General features: G+C 43.6%; 1 protein-coding gene across 1 annotated transcript in view; it reads left to right on the top strand.

The window, feature by feature from the left end:
- The first annotated feature begins 447 nt into the window (after positions 1–447).
- The window catches only part of POLR1B (RNA polymerase I subunit B), a 35,520-nt gene continuing 18,282 nt past the window's right edge, over positions 448–17,685 (top strand). The window contains exons 1-6 of the mRNA XM_084622289.1: positions 448–663; positions 7,692–7,859; positions 9,303–9,449; positions 11,183–11,315; positions 12,734–12,870; positions 16,155–16,378. Of these exons, the coding sequence (XP_084478415.1) occupies positions 472–663; positions 7,692–7,859; positions 9,303–9,449; positions 11,183–11,315; positions 12,734–12,870; positions 16,155–16,378 (1,001 nt within the window). The 5' untranslated portion in view covers positions 448–471. The remainder of the gene's footprint in view (positions 664–7,691; positions 7,860–9,302; positions 9,450–11,182; positions 11,316–12,733; positions 12,871–16,154; positions 16,379–17,685) is intronic.

Genomic DNA, 17,685 nt, shown 5'->3' with positions numbered 1-17,685 from the left:
GCAGTGGACGGGAGGAGGGGGTCGCGCTGAGGGCCCGGGGGGGGCAGTGGACGGGAGGAGGGGGTCGCGCTGAGGGCCCGGGGGGGGGCAGAGGACGGGAGGAGGGGGTCGCGCTGAGGGCCCGGGGGGGGCAGTGGACGGGAGGAGGGGGTCGCGCTGAGGGCCCGGGGGGGGGCAGAGGACGGGAGGAGGGGGTCGCGCTGAGGGCCCGGGGGGGGGCAGAGGACGGGAGGAGGGGGTCGCGCTGAGGGCCCGGGGGGGGCAGTGGACGGGAGGAGGGGGTCGCGCTGAGGGCCCGGGGGGGGGCAGAGGACGGGAGGAGGGGGGTCGCGCGGCGGACAGGGGGTGATTCCGCGGCGCGCGCGGCCCGGGGGGCGGGGCCGGGTTCCGGAAGCGGCGAGCGCGTGGAGCGGCCGGGTCTGTTGGGCCGCGCGGGGCACGCCGGGAGCTGTCGGAGCCGCGCGGCGCAGCATGGAGGCGGAGGCGGCGGCGGCGGCGGCGAGGTGGCGGGGCCTGCCCGAGCGGCCCAGCCTCGCGCCCCTGACGGCGCCGGGCTACGGGCGGCCCCGCGAGCGGCAGCACCCGGCCCTGCAGGAGCTGACCCGGGCCCACGTCGAGTCCTTCAACCTGGCCGTGGGCGAGGGGCTGCACCGGGCCGTGCAGGTGGGGAGAGAGCGGGGGGGCGCGGGGGGGAGTGCAGGGGGGGCGCGGGAGAGAGCGGAGGGGTTGCGGGGTGGGGGGCGCGGGAGAGAGCGGGGGGGAGTGCAGGGGGGGCGCGGGAGAGAGCGGGGGGGTTGCGGGGGGGGTGCGGGAGAGAGCGGGGGGGAGTGCAGGGGGGGCGCGGGAGAGAGCGGAGGGGTTGCGGGGGGGTGCGGGAGAGAGCGGGGGGGCGCGGGGGGGAGTGCAGGGGGGGCGCGGGAGAGAGCGGAGGGGTTGCGGGGTGGGGGGCGCGGGAGAGAGCGGGGGGGAGTGCAGGGGGGGCGTGGGAGAGAGCGGGGGGGAGTGCAGGGGGGGCGTGGGAGAGAGCGGGGGGGAGTGCAGGGGGGGGTGCGGGAGAGAGCGGGGAATTCCTCAAGGGCTTCTTTTCCATGGGTCCAGATGATGAAGATGTCATCAATATAGCGCAAGTAGAGTAGGGGCATTAGGGGATGAGAGCTGAGGAAGCGTTGTTCTAAGTCAGCCATAAAAATGTCGGCATCCTGTGGGGCCAGGCGGGTACCCATAGCAGTGCCGCTGATCTGAAGGTATACATTGTCCCCAAATGTGAAGTAGTTATGGGTAAGGACAAAGTCACAAAGTTCAGCCACCGGGTTGGCCGTGACATTATCGGGGATAGTGTTCCTGACGGCTTGGAGTCCATCTGTGTGTGGAATGTTGGTGTAGAGGGCTTCTGCAGCCATAGTGGCCAGGATCCATCGGTGATCTTCCTGATAACACCATCCTGGTTATAACACCATGGAAAAGAAGCCCTTGAGGAATTCCACCATGATTTCAACAACTTCCATCCCACCATCAACCTCAGCCTGGTCCAGTCCACACAAGAGATCCACTTCCTGGACACTACAGTGCTAATAAACAATGGTCACATAAATACCACCCTATACCGGAAACCTACTGACCGCTATTCCTACCTACATGCCTCCAGCTTTCACCCTGACCACACCACACGACCACCATCGTCTACAGCCAAGCTCTGCGATACAACCGCATTTGCTCCAACCCCTCAGACAGAGACAAACACCTAGCTTGACAGAGATCTTGTTTCTTACAACTACAGTACCCACCTGCGGAAGTGAAGAAACAGATTGATAGAGCCAGAAGAGTTCCCAGAAGTCACCTACTACAGGATAGGCCTAACAAAGAAAATAACAGAACGCCACTAGCCGTCACCTTCAGCCCCCAACTAAAACCCCTCCAACGCATTATTAAGGATCTACAACCTATCCTGAAGGATGACCCAACACTCTCACAAATCTTGGGAGACAGGCCACTCCTTGCCTACAGACAGCCCCCCAACCTGAAGCAAATACTCACCAACAACCACATACCACACAACAGAACCACTAACCCAGGAACCTATCCTTGCAACAAAGCCCGTTGCCAACTGTGCCCCCATATCTATTCAGGGGACACCATCACAGGGCCTAATCACATCAGCCACGCTATCAGAGGCTCGTTCACCTGCACATCCACCAATGTGATATATGCCATCATGTGCCAGCAATGCCCCTCTGCCATGTACATTGGTCAAACTGGACAGTCTCTACGTAAAAGAATAAATGGACACAAATCAGATGTCAAGAATTATAACATTCATAAACCAGTCGGAGAACACTTCAATCTCTCTGGTCATGCAATCACAGACATGAAGGTCGCTATCTTAAAACAAAAAAACTTCAAATCCAGACTCCAGTGGGAAACTGCTGAATTGGAATTCATTTGCAAATTGGATACTATTAATTTAGGCTTAAATAGAGACTGGGAGTGGCTATTTCCCCTTGTTTTTTCCTACCCCCCCCCCCAGGCGTTCTGGTTAAACTTGGATTTAAACTTGGAGAGTGGTCAGTTTGGATGAGCTATTGCCAGCAGGAGAGTGAGTTTGTGTGTGTGTGTGTGTGTCCCTGGGAAAAGGGGGGCGGTGAGAGAGCCTGGATTTGTGCTGGACATGGCCCACCTTGATTACCATGCACATTGTAGGGAGAGTGGTCACTTTGGATGAGCTATTACCAGCAGGAGAGTGAGTTTGTGTGTGTATGGGGGTGGGGGGGTGAGAAAACCTGGATTTGTGCTGGAAATGGCCCACCTTGATTATCATGCACATTGTAGGGAGAATGGTCACTTTGGATGAGCTATTACCAGCAGGAGAGTGAATTTGTGTGTGTATGGGGGTGGGGGGGTGAGAAAACCTGGATTTGTGCTGGAAATGGCCAACCTTGATTATCATGCACATTGTGTAGAGAGTTGTCACTTTGGATGGACTATTACCAGCAGGAGAGTGAGTTTGTGCATGGGGGGGTGGAGGGTGAAAAAACCTGGATTTGTGCTGGAAATGGCCCAACTTGATGATCACTTTAGATAAGGTATTACCAGCAGGACAGTGGGGTGGGAGGAGGTATTGTTTCATGATCTCTGTGTGTATATAAAGTCTGCTGCAGTTTCCACGGTATGCATCCGATGAAGTGAGCTGTAGCTCATGAAAGCTCATGCTCAAATAAATTGGTTAGTCTGTAAGGTGCCAGAAGTACTCCTTTTCTTTCTCCAGTCATAGGAACTGGGGTAAAGCTGGAGGTGAGGCACAGTTAATGGGTTATATAGATTGTTGTAATAAGCCATAAATCCAGTGTTCCTGTTCAGTCCATGATTTTTAGTGTCTGGCAATGTTATGACTTTAGGCTCCCACAGTCGTCTTTTGAAAGCGTTGTGCAGATTTCCTTTGAGGATGACGACTGAGAGGTCAGGTATAGAGTGATCGTTGTGAAAAGTATTCACCCACAGGTGATGTGGAGTTGTCGTCTTTTGTCATTTTTCTGAGTAAGTTCATTTGAGAGCGTAGTGATTCTCATTTCACCTGCAAGAACCCAGTTCAATATAGAAATAATCTCCCTTGACCGTACACCCCTAGTTGTCACCTACTATCCCACACTGGAACCCGTATGGAGTATCATCAAACAGATACAACCCATACTCTGGTTGTATGGGGACCACATCCTGAAATAAATCTTTCCTGAACCCCCTCTTCTAGCTTTCAAACAACCCCCCAACCTCTCCCAAGTTCATCAGAATCAAGATCCACACAGATCAGGACACTAGCTCAAAGTGGCACCAGATCCTGCCAGAACAACAGGTGCAAAACCTATGATCTACCTGCACTACCACAATGATCAACAACCCTCACAACACACCTTTCAAGATCCATGATTCCTACACACACCTATCACAACAAGTGGTGTACCTCATCCAGTGCACTAAATGCCCCAATAATAAATATGTGGGTGAAACACAGAACTGACCCCTGCAGGACCCTACTAGATATGCCCTCCCAGTTTGACAGTGAGTCATTCATACTATGTTTGCCCTTCTACAGTTGTCTAGGACCTCACCTGTCCTCCATAAGTGCTTGAATCGCTAATGGGTCTGAGATTACTTCCACTAGTTCCTTAAACACCCTAGTATGAATTTCATCAGGCTCTGCTGGCTTGAATACATCTACCTGAGTTAAATATTCTTTAGCCTGTTCTTTCCCTATTTTGGCTTATATTCTTTGCTGTTAATTTGAATTGTGTTGAGTATCTGGCTGTTACTAACCTTTTCAATGAAGACTGAAGCAAATTAGGCATTAAACACTGTCTTCTTGATGCCATCAGGTATTAGTTCTCCTTCCCTGCTAAGTAGAAGACCTACACTTTCCTTTCTTTCTTTTGCTCATAATGTATTTAAAGAACCTCTATTGCCTTTTATATCCTTTGCTAGGTGTAACTCTTTTTGTGGCTTAGCTTTTCTGACTTTTGTCCCTACATACCTGTGCTATTCTTTTGTACTTCTCCTTAGCAATTCATCCATGTTTCTGCTTTTTGTAGGATTCCTTTCTGATTTTCAGGTCATTAAAGAGCTCCTGATGGAACCATATTGGCCTCTTACTATTCTTCCTTTCTTTCATTCATATGGGAATAGTTGGTAGTTGTGCATTTAATATTGTCTCCTTGAGAAACTACCTTGTCTCCCGAATTCTTTTATCCCTTGGAGTTTATTCCCATAAGAGCTTACCTGCCAGTTCCCTTTGTTTATTAAAGTGTGCTTCTTGAAATACATTGTCCTTATTCTGCTGCTCTCACTCCTTTCTTGCCTTACAATCATGATATCTATCATTTCATGATCACTTTCACCTAAATTGCTTTCCACTTTTAGATTCTCAACCAATTCCTCTTTGTTGGTCAGAATCAAATCTAAAATGGCTGCCCCGGGTCACTTCTTCCTCTTTCTGAAACAATAGGTTGTCCCCAGTACATTCCAGGAACTTATTGGAAACATTGTATTTTGCCATATTACCGTATATACTTGTTCATAAGCCGAATATTTTTGGTAAAAAAGTGACACATCAAAGAGTGGGGGTCGGCTTATAAACAGGTCTACACCAAAATTTGATGATTTTAAACTCTATGAAATCATTGAATTGAATATCTAATACATTGTCGTTTTGTTTACCCAGAGTGTCTGCAGGCATGGAGCCCCTCAGCCCCCTGCGGCCGCGGTTCGCCGTTCCAGACAATGTATAAACAAAATGTCCCAACCCGGCTTACCCTGACCGGCCAGGAGCCAAAGTTTGCCGACCCATTTATTGATGTCAATACTGCAGCCTTTTAAAGTTGCAAAGGCTTTGTTTAGTGGACTAGTTTGGCTTGAAAGGAATACTAAAAGAGCAGTGCTGCAGATCTGCATGACATTTGACCCATGCAGTTCACAAAATATAACGTGCAGAATCGATGGACTCTCTAATAAAATTGAAATAGCCTGTTATCCCCACAGAAATGCCAATCTACAGGGCTGCTTTGAAATAAAAAAAGAACAATAATAATTTGCCAGTGATAAAGCAGGTGACATTCCTATATAAAGTCCTACAAAATTTGTAACTACAATAATAATAATAATCTATTTTCGTACTAGTATTTAAAATGAACAACGGTAAAATCAAAAGCAAAAGGTCTGCTTATCACACAGCATTCAAACTTAAAGTTGTTGAATATGCAGAAGCAAACAATAAATGCTCCGCTGCTCGTGAATTCTGTATCAATGAGAAGCAAGTAAGAGAATGGCAAAAAAATAAAACAACACTAAAAGACATGCCAAGAAGCAAAAAAAAATGTCCAATGAGGTGTGCTTCATTTCCTGAGCTGGAGAAAGATGTCAATAATTGGGTTGTTGAATGTCGACAAAATGGGTACATTGTCACTAGAACTGGAATTCGTCTGCGTGCTCTGCAAATGTCGAAAGATGACAAATACAAGTCAGTAAAGCCATCAATGTTTGTCGCATCAGCGGGTTGGTATACTCGCTTCATGAACCGTCATAGTCTCTGTCTTCGTCAGCAAACAAAGCGCAAAAGCTGCCGAGAGATCTGGAAGAAAAAATTGAATCTTTCCGAAGGTTTATTATAAAATGTCAGAAGGAATATGCATTTGAACTGTCACAAATAGGAAATATGGAAGAAACACCGATGACATTCGATCTCCAGAGCAAGCAACAGAATGGTAACCGGCATTGGTGGAAAAAACAGTTTTAATTAAAATCAATGGCCATGAAAAAATCCATTTTAGGGTGGTTTTATCATGTTTGGCAAATGGATCAAAGCTTTTTCTTGTTGTTGTTTTTAAAAGAAAAACCTTACCGAAAAACATGAAATTTCCTGCTGGTGTCATCGAAAAGGGATGGATGGATGAAAGTGGGACTATTGAATGACTGGAAAAAGTGTGGAATAAGAGACCAGGAGCACTTATCAAGGGACCTGCTGTGCTCGTTTGGGACATGTTCAGAGCACACAAGACAGATGAGGTGAAAAATGTGGCCAAAAATAGGACAACTACTTTGGCTGTAATACCTTGAGGCTTAACTTCAGTTCTACAACCACCTGATGTCTACCTGAACAAACCCTTTAAAGACTGGCTACGTAAAATGTGGTCTGAATGGATGTGCTCAGGCATGGTGAAGTTGACAAAAGGCAAGAATCTTATGAAGCCCGAAATCAATCTGGTCACCCAGTGGATCAAGGACGTGTGGGTGTCCATTCGCTCAGAAATTATAGAAAAATCATTTAGGAATTGCTGTATCAGCAATGCACTCAACAGGTCAGAAATTATAGAAAAATCATTTAGGAATTGCTGTATCAGCAATGCACTCAACAGGTCAGAAGATGATGCCATATTTGATGATGACACAGCAGAGGCTGATGATGAGAAGGAATCTGAGTCTGAAGACAAAACTGCTGAAATCGACGATGACAATGCAGGTGCAGCTGTGACTGAAGCTGAGTTTAATTAACTGTTTGGTGAATCAGAGATTGATTCAGACTTTGAAGGATTTTAAGACTTTTTAAAGTCTCATATTGTTCTAAGTTACTTGTTTTAAATATCCATTTACTGATTTCAAATACTGACTGTAATTTTGAAGATGAATACATTTGTTCAATGATTATTATAACAGGTTTTTCGTTAGATTACATTAAAATAATTCTAGCAAAACTTTTGAGTGTTTCTTGTGACGCCAGCTTTTAAAATATAGCAGGGGTTGGCAAACTTTGGCTCCCCGCCTGTCAGGGTAAGTCGCTGGCAGGTCGGGACGTTTTGTTTACTTAGAGCGTCTGCAGGCACAGGCTGGGAATGGCAAACGGCGGCCACTGGGAGCTGAGGGGCTCCTTGCCTGCGAATGCTCCAGGTAAACAAAATGTCCCAACTCGCCAGCGGCTTACCCTGACGAGCTGGGAGCCAAAGTTTGCCAACCCCTGAAATATAGTGTCGGCTTATGAAAGGGTCATACAGTTTTTACTGTTTTTCCCTATTCATCTTGGGGGGTCGGCTTATAAACGAACGGGCTAATGAATGAGTATATATGGTACTTTTTCTACCGATAACTGGATAGATCAAGTCTCCTGTTACTGTTGTTTGTATATGTACACATACAGAGTTTCTTTTGGGTTTCAGGCTGTTCCTGCTCTGGAGTTTGCTTTCAAAAATGAACGCATCACTCTGGCAGTTGTGGGCGCTGTCATCAGTCCTCCTATGGTACCAAAAGGGAGTATCTGTAAAGAGCTGAAAGTATACCCAGCAGAATGTAGAGGACGCAGAAGCACCTATCGTGGGAAACTGACTGTAAGTAGTAATGGCTAGAATAGTACTTTCAGGGAATGAAAACTCCACTTTTCCACTGTCTGGTATGTGCTATATTTGCTTATAAACCATTAGCTTGTAAATAAATACCTTTTCCCACATGTTCTCCAGCTGTTCTGTGGATCACCAGTAGTACTTGAAATGAAACATTCTGGGAACCATACTGTGGGGAACTGGGATGTTAGTAGAAGAGGTACATCCACGAGAAGATCTTTCTTTTACAAAATGGCCTACAGAATGGAAAAAGTTGGAGGACCATTGCCTTATGCTGCTGGAAAGTCATGAGTCTCACCTTTGCAATGATGTCTGGCATTTGTTTCTACACTTGAAAACGCCAGAGATATTGATAGCCATTAAAGAAATATTTGTATATGTCACAATTCAGGGTAACTGTACCCATATTTCCCCTTCATTGTCCCTCAAGGACACCCACCCTAGGATCTTGGCTCTTCATCCCTCACCTCTCTTTGGCAGAGACCCATGTCACTCTCCCTCCTGACCTGGGTTTTTCCAGGCTGTGCAGATGCCTGCCTACCCTGTGATATCTCAGCAAGCCAGACCACATAAAATGGCCAGTATCTGCACTTTACTGAAATCTGAGATTTTTTTCTTCACTTTATTGGTATGCTTTAGCTTCTTTACGTTACAGGAGCAGGAATTCCATTATGACTTTGACGGTAGTAAGAGACTTGAACAGGCAATCTGGTTTTGCTGGGAGAGGGAGCCATCGCATTAATACAAAATAATTCTTCAATTTTTTGTGAAACTGTTCTGAAGTTTTACATAGTTAACATTGCATAACAGATTAAAAATACCAGTACTCCAATGCTGTGAAGTCTATTATTCTGCCTCCTGCCAGGCTATAAACATCATAAGCACTAATACTCAATTTGGGGCTTCGAGGGGGGGTTGTAAATAACAGTAGGACTTAGTTCTCACTGAAATATCAAACTACTTCAGTTGTTGTGTAAGAGAAAAAATAATTTTAATTCCACCATTGTAAGAGTTTTGTTCATCCTTGCATAACTTTTGTAATTTTGTTTAAACTTTCCAAAGAAAAACAACCCCAAAGCCATAATCCTTCCTTCAGGCAGAGATGAAACATAGGAAATTTTTATTCACATTATAATTGAATAAAAATGGAATTATAAAGAAAGTCCCAATATAACCTGAACTACAGTAGATGTGACCATGCATCCACTATAATATATTTGTTTGTCTTTATTCTTATAATTGATGTATAATAAATTGTAACTAATTGCTGCTGTTTTTCTTTGCAGACAGTATAATTTTTTTGCTATTTATGGTTTTGTATTGAATATACAATGCTGTAACGTAGCTCATTCTCTAACGAGAGCATGCTATATTTATTGTTGTCTGTTATTTTAACTTTCCTAATAATTTGATGTATTTGTTTCTCTATAGGCTGACATCAGCTGGTCAGTGAATGGCATTCCTAAAGGGATTATTAAACAGTCCCTGGGATATGTTCCAATCATGGTGAAATCTAAACTTTGCAATTTACATAGTCTTCCTCCCAGAGCTCTGATTGAACACCATGAGGAAGAAGAGGTAACAGTAGATTTTGGTGGGACAAGAATATCTTCTTTACCATGTGACAAGGGAAGTGGGTTTTACATTAGCTTGAAGGATTTGGCACCTCTATTTAGAAGCACAATGTGGCATATTTTCTGAGTTTACACCTTTCTTAAAGCTTCTGTGTGGTTTCTCTGGGGTCATAAGTCTCAGCTCTCGAGGTGGCTTCAGGTTACTTGCCCTTCAGAATACCTATAGCCCTCATCTTGAGAAGGTAAGAGCTCATGGGGTACCTCATGTTCATGCAGGCAGTGACCATTACTGGTACTAGATGTTACTTTCCAGATGTGCAGCTGCCTCCGGAAAACTATCCTTCCCCTCCTCTGGAGGCATGCAGGGCTGCTTCTGTTCTCGGTGTTAGAGTTTAAGGCTTGAGCACACTCTGCCCCCGGCTGCCAGCTACTGCTAAGCCATGGTACTGGGGCTCCTGGCTGATGGTGAGACTCTTACAGTACGGCTCTTTGGACGTGATACATATCCCCTTCATAGCCATAGATTTTACTTCTCAATTACTTTTGGGTTCACTTTTGCTGTTTTGGCTTTTTTATCTGCTCTGTCTGATAACAAGTTGAATATGTGAATACAGAGTCATATAGTGCTATCATTTTTCATTAAAAGTGTAATAATTTCTTTTCAGTTTACAAAGTAAATAACCAATTAGTCTGCTTTCAGTCCGTGTAATCTGCAATGATACTCTCTTATTGCCAGGCCCATAGCCACGTATCATGCATCTTTATAATTAACTTTGATTGCACACTCGTAATTTGAACAAACATGTAAAGGTGAAGAGAATTTTCTCTGGAATTAATTTTTGTATTGGATGTTAGCACCACACACATGCTAAATTGCAAAGCCATGCAATAAATGTGCATGTATCATGTGTATTTGGCCACTTTACGTGTACTTTGCACACTAATGCATCTCACCCGAGGCTTTGTCTAGTATTTCAGATGGCTTCAAAGAGCTGCCATTTTTAAAAAAATCAGTTGGAGACACAGTCATGTTCTTTTCTCCAAGTGTGGAATAGAGCTTTTCTTCCTCCCAGTTTTCTACGCAGAGACCTCGTGTGGGGAGAGGGAACATTCAGATCAGTGAAAAGTTTTAAATCCAATATTTTATATCACTCAAAACAGGAACTTTACTCTTGGAAAGGGGAGCTTCTTAGTAGATAGTACTTGCTAGTAGCTCTGAAAGGGCCCAAGGTATGGTATTTTAAAGTTGTGATATTTCTATGTATACTAAAGTTATTATAGGTCATTTTAGAGGTTTCTTTAGTTTTCAGTCTTGTCTTCTCATTTTCTCTGCATCTTCTACAGTTGGACTTAGTGTAACTAGTGCGCCTGGCTTTACACGTGGACGGATACAAAAAATAGTCCCAATAACTCCTTTAAACACCACTAAAATAGTTATTTTTGTAAAATGCATGGAATTATACAGAGCGTATAATAGTATAGCAGGTTTATTGGCACTTGTTTGGGATGACCTCCATAATGCACTCTTACCTGTTGTGTGAGTAATGCATGCATCCCAAGCACATGCCAATGCAACTTGCCATGTATTCCATACATATAAAAAAGATGGTGTGTATTTTATTGTCCAGTAAGAGCTAATTTTTCTCACTTCCATTTTGTTTCTTGTATAATAGATACTCTGTTCAGATCTTTGAACTCTGGTGTATTAATTTTTAAAGCACTTCTTTCTCTTGTCAGGAAATGGGAGGCTATTTTATAGTTAACGGTATAGAAAAAGTTATCAGAATGCTGATTATGCCTAGACGAAACTTCCCCATTGCAATGATAAGACCCAAATGGAAAAGCCGAGGCCCTGGTTACACAGAGTATGGTAAGTGTAGTGATTTCATTAGGGGCATCACCTTAGTAAGACAGTTGTTTGAGAATAAACAAAAGAAAAAGAGCAGGTGACTTATTGTATTTAGTTATTGCTTTCTGTTTTGTTCATGCACTTGTGCTATACCATAAACATGGCAGCCTGCTCAGATGAGGGGAAATTCAATTCTTTGAAAAGGGAGAAGCCCAGTGCTGGAAAAAGCAATTCTTTTAACATTTGGATGAATTTTAGTGCTTGTGAAAATAAAAGGCTAATTACATTATAAAAGGCATAAGAAAGGTTGATGGCTTTTGATTGTTGTAATCTGAACCATCAATATCAGGTGATACTGGATTGTATTCTGTCTGATTCTGGGTGATCCATCTTACATTGTGAGCAGGGTGTGATGGAAACGAACCTGAGTCCATCAATCCAATAGCCACAGAAGTCTGTTGATGCTGTAGGCAACACTGAATTTCCTTTCCCTACACTAAGTTAAGGTAGTAAAGAGATTTATCCACAGTTAAAATAGAATCTACACTACCTCCATCGTAAGGCTCAGTGTCATAATTGGTAATGGCTCTCCTTTGAATCGTGCCTGTTACTTATATTAAAACTCACTATCAGCGCTCCCTGTTTTTAATGAAAATCCTGTCGGTGCATTGTGTTCTGCCTCATTAAAAATGCATTGTTTATATTTATTCACAGAACAGGTACGTTTTTGACAGTGAGCTTGAAGCTGCTGTGTAAGACACACAATATACTCCTTGTTCCATATGATCTAGAAGGATGGTGGTACAGGATCTGCGTTTGTTTCCCTAATTTGTCCCACCAGTGTATCTGAACTCCTTTTGTCATGCTGCTACATCTAGTAATAAAAGAATAGTTCAGTCACCATGGGCCTGATTCCCCACTGCCTGACTCATTGCAGAGTCATGTACACTGTACAGTGAGTCTAAAATGATATCAGATCACAACAATAGCATTTTGCACCCACTTTGCACTAGTGTAAAAGGTAATGACCTGATTCAGCACGTGCTTAATTTTAAGATCGTGGATAGCCCGTGAAGTCAGTGGGACGACTAATGCTGAAATACCTTGCAAATCAGACCGAAGGCAGTGGCGAATCAGACCCTGTTTTTGATTAATCCTTGATCTCTCTCTTGAGACTGCTAGCAAGCGGGCCAGCTGTGATCTCAATACCCATCCTGTGGGAACTGAAGTGAGACCTCTAATTAATTTCTAAGCAGTTATCTACAAGTGTGACATGGTGTCTCAGTACGACGCCTTTGAGCATACAGTGCCCCGACCCAAGGAAATCTAACCTGTATCCAGAGCAATCGAGAACAATGCTTGTTTTGTAGTGCCGATAGAATGCAGTCAATAGTTTCTATGTTGTAGAAGTGAATCTTTGCTTATGTTCGTTTTGGCAGGTATATCGATGCACTGTGTTAGGGATGAGCACACTGCTATAAACATGAACCTTCACTACCTGGAGAATGGTACAGTGATGCTGAACTTCATTTTTCAGAAAGAGTTGTTCTTCCTCCCACTGGGATTTGCACTGAAGGTAAACTATCATCTAGTCTTAGGTTTTCTGGTGAATGGAAGGTTGATTGAAGAATTGCTGTGGAAAGTGTAGCAGCCTGTTTCTTGCTTGGAAAAATGACTTACTCAATAACTAATTCCACATGAAGTATTTCATTAAATGATACTTGTCATCTTGATTATCAAGGATTGTAGTCCAAGCCAGACCTGCCTATGTCGGTAGTATCATATTTAGGGCTGAAGTATGAGAATGTGTACACAGCTGAAGAAGGTGAAATAAGGTTTTGTATAAAAGTTTCTTGGCTTTTTGCTATAAGACAGTACTGATGAGATGTTTTTAAAAGGTAATGGTGGGGAGTTTTCCATCTGAACTCAAGGATAAAACTGTTTTAAAACAAAACTTGTTGTGCAGAATACATCCTCCAGCACAATATTGGCAGAATGTTTTCAGTCCGTATCCCAGTTATTGGCAGTATTGTCCAGTGAAAGATTTTGGGAGCACGTGAATCTTTGTTCTCCTCAGATAAGTCATGTCATCCCAATTGAAAATCAAGCAAAATAGTATAAAAACAAAATGCTGCTTCTGTACAGAACTTTCCTGGATAAACAATGTTAGAAGTGGTTGCAAAAATACAGGGTTTTTTTTAAAGTGATTGTGAAACCACCAATGTGTGCAGTGTTGTACAGGACACAAAGGAAGTCAGCCCTTTGCCCCATCGGGCTTAAAATATGAGGGCCCAATCCTGTAAACCTCCGTAGGTGTAATAGTTATTACCATGACCTGTCCTGTTGCTCACCAATCTTACAGAAGGGTCCTTGGCGCCTTTGGGATTTTGCTGTCTTCCAAGTCTTCCTTCCTGGTGGTTACCTTTGCTGCCAGGAGGATCTCAAAGACACAGACACTGATGCACTGTCGTCCATGATAAAAGTGTCTGCCCGTTCTCCTCCCTAGATTACAGAGACATTTGGGGAAGAGGAGGCTACCCATGTTGAACTGGAGAGCTGCTAGTTGTTGTTTAGACAGGACCAATTTCTTAGAAAATCTTCTGGTGGTGAACTTTGGGCAAAAAGTCCAAAGCCCTGACATCCTGTCTCAAAGGCATTTCGAATGAATTCGACTGTGCATCCAAACCTGATTTCACCTACAGTACCTTATAGCCCTGCTCCAGAACCTCTTAGAGCTCATTCCCTATAGGGGGATGGCAACAGCCATGGTGTCTGTCTGTAACATGGCCTCAAGGGAACGCTGTGGTGCTGCTATCCTGAGCTCAGCCCGCACCTTCAGATGCTGGGTTCAGGAGGGTGGCGTTTCAGCCTTGAACTAGCAGGGTTCCTTAGCTGACCCCTACAGCAAGGCCACTGCCAGCTATTCTCCTACAGTGGGCTCTGTGGAGGCAGATTCATGAAGGAAGACCTGGGGGGGTTACTATCGTAACTCCAGTTCTTGTTATGTTGCTTCCACAGAACCACCCTGCCCCATTTGCTCCCTTCTGCTTCCGAGCCGAGCTCCTTTTCACATTTACTGTGGTAGAGAGGAGACGGTTAGAGGGTCCAAGGGTGGTTATGTCCTCAGCCCAAAGGTGGAAGTCTGTTCAAGGGACATGCGCAGGCCCCCAACTGACACCAATCTAAACAGTTCTATGACCACTGCCTCAGGTATGCAACTCCTACCATGTGAGTGCGTCTTCGTAGCACAGTTAACTTGAATTATAACTTGAGCATTACTGCAACTAGAGTTCCCTCCATGACCACAAATATTTAGCTTCGGTTAAATGGTACTTTAAATTCAAGCTAACTGGGGTGGACGGGCTGTTTGAAGGACAGGGATGCTGATGCTCGAGCTCATAATGCTGTGGGATTGCAACAGCACAAGGTACCCCCTACTCAACAGCAGCTAATCCATTCATTCTGTGCTGCAAATCAAATAACTGTGTAACTCTAGTGTTGTTTTGAAGTGTGGTTGCTCTCACTTGAGCTGGGCTAACTCCGGTGTGCTAACTCGAGCTAACTGGTGCAGTGAGGATAAGCCCAGTGCCTCTATAGAGGCAATGAGTGCATTTAGAGAGCACAAGTTACGGAAGGCAAGCAACAACTGGATAATGAACTTTCAAAAAAGCTCATAACTCTAGAATACAATTTAGTAAGCACAGTGCATGAATTTTGCTAAGCAAGACAGTGAAAGTTTTCAAAATATCTGTCTCTGGACAGAATAGAATGATTTAAATTGTGCTTTAAATAGGTAGTAGTAAAGACTTGACTTCAATTAATTATTTTCATCTTTCTTTTCCTGAAAAGAAAGCACATTCTTTCTGGTAGTAATGTCAGACTGCTTTTGTAATCTAGTTGATGTATTTGATTTATCAACCCACCAGGATGTGTCCATTGTCAGACGACATGCACATGCTTTGTTGAAATGGCAGCTTAGTTTGACAAATTACATTTCTTCACAGGCTTTATTTTTGTTTTAGTAAACAAGTGAAAGTTATTTCTGATTTTTCTATTTATAAAACCTCAGTCTGTGTGAGCTGTTTTGTTTAAATACGATCACTGCCCAGTTTAGAATGTTGGATTTAAATCTAGGGATTGCAAACTTGAGCATTGTGGCTGAACTCAGGGTACACTACAGCTGCAACAGCGGCCCAGCTATGGCACTGCAATTATGTTGCTAGAGCACCATATTCTAGATGCTTCCTACAGCAATGGAAGGGCTTTTTCCATCAGTGTAGTTAAAGCACCTCTCGCGGTGGATGAATTCTTCCATTGATCTAGCTGCGTCTCTTCAGGGATTAGGTCAATCTAACTACGTCGCACAGGGTGTGAAATTTTTCACAGTCCTATGCAACATAGCTAAATCAATCTAATTTTTAAGCCATCCATTCCATTATAAAAACCACTTATTTTCAATTTACTTAAATGTCAATAATTAGTGATTTGAGACAAATTGGGAATTAAATTTATATTGTAAGCAAGGTCAGTCTATAAAAATATAAAAAAATCTTATTTAAATGAAGAAAAACTATTTTTATTCATCATTGTCTGTATTAACCCAGCTTTTGCTTTTCCAGGGGCTTCATTAGGGGTATTAGTGGTGATCATCAGATTGTGTATACCCAGGGTCTTTCTCCACAGCTAATCGAACCTCAGAAAACTGTTTTCATTTTAGGGGAAGGGTATTAGGACACAAGAGCATAAACCAGCATAAGTGACTGGAGTGACCTGGTCCCATTCTATAATTTAATTAGACATGGTGATTTATTACTCTTGGTTTTTCTTTGTTCTCTGATCTGGTGCCTTTCTCTCCTCCAGGCATTAGCTGGTTTCTCAGATTACCAGATTTTTCAAGAGTTGATCAAAGGAAGAGAAAACAACTCCTTCTATAAGAACTGCATCTCTCAGATGCTGAGAATGGTAATGGAGGAGGGCTGTGCCACGCAGAAGCAGGTCCTTAACTACATTGGGAAATGCTTCCGAGTGAAACTCAACCTTCCTGAGTGGTACCCAAATGAGCAAGCTGCAGAATTCCTTTTGGAGTACGTATTCCTATAGCAATATATAAGTAAATGATTGAACTACAGAGGTTGTCACATTTCACTGCCTGACCTTACTGTATCATGACCAGCCTTTCAGTAAACTCAGGGACAAAAATTTAGAGAGACATCCACCCCCGAATAACATTATGGGGACAGTTTTCAGCTAGTTTCTGGAAACTTTGCATTTACCTTAATCTGTCTGCAAATACATATCCACCAAATATGTGAGCATGATTTCGGAGGATAGCTGCAGACTTGGTCCTTCGTGCATTTTGCCATATGGCTTTGTAGTGGGTTTTATAAAAGATCTAAATATCCTCAACACTGAGAGATAGATGTTAGGAAATTGAACAGTGAGCACTGCCTTAACTCTGAATCTACTGTACCACAGCCTGCTTGGCATTTAACCCATTGTTTGAAGTCCTTTGCACTTGAGCATAGGGTGAGTGAAGTTTACCTTAAAAGGTTTTTGGGCAGTATATCTTTAGGTAGAGGAGAGAAAATAAATGCTTCCTCCGTGGAATAACATAGGACACCGCATTCCATTCCAGTTTTTACTTTGAATATTTTTAAGGGGTGGGGGGGAAGGAGGAAGTGGTATTAGGGAATCCCTGGTTCATGATACAGGTGTTTTGAGTTGAGGAGCTCTTGCTGCTAGCCCTTGAAAGGAACTGATTGGAAGGCTCCAGAGTCCTTGAGATACCTGTAGTTAGAGCATGGTCAGTGCGGTAGAGACCTCAAGCCAGCCTACTGGTGACTCAAAGGGTTAAAAATGTTAAGAGTCAGAGTCATCTGGAAGGACAAGAGTCAGGAGTAAGAATCCTTCATGATGATCTTCAAAGAATCGGAATTTCAAGGTTAAACTATCTATTTTTTTCCTTTCAAAATATCCTGGGGCTCTTCGTCCATATGGACTAAACTGAACATTTTGTTCATCAGAAAGAGTTTTCTGTTGAAGTGGGAGTTGAGACAGGAGGAAGCTGAAGGCACTAGATACGGTGTGCACGTCGTTCAATTGGGCTTTGGTAATTATAACTTGCATATTTTGAAAAAGAATTTTCCTGCCAAGTTTTGGCCCAGAGTGGACCTTTATAGTTGAGTCATAAACACTTGAATACAAGGGAGGACAGAATGGAAACAATCATGGCAATGCTAAGATAAGCAAGGGCGATAGGTGCTACCTAATCATGGCACTTGCCTCTGGGAAAGTAAGCTTGTAGCTGATCTGCTTTGACAGGAATTTAGGAAGTCTGTACTTCGTCTTGCCCATGTTAAGCTGTATTCAGACCAAAATTTTATAACCGAGT

Source organism: Lepidochelys olivacea (genome assembly GCF_965140295.1).
Source record: "Lepidochelys olivacea isolate rLepOli2 genome assembly, chromosome: 3".
Classification (NCBI taxonomy): domain Eukaryota; kingdom Metazoa; phylum Chordata; order Testudines; family Cheloniidae; genus Lepidochelys; species Lepidochelys olivacea.
This window is presented reverse-complemented; position numbering and strand designations above follow the sequence as displayed.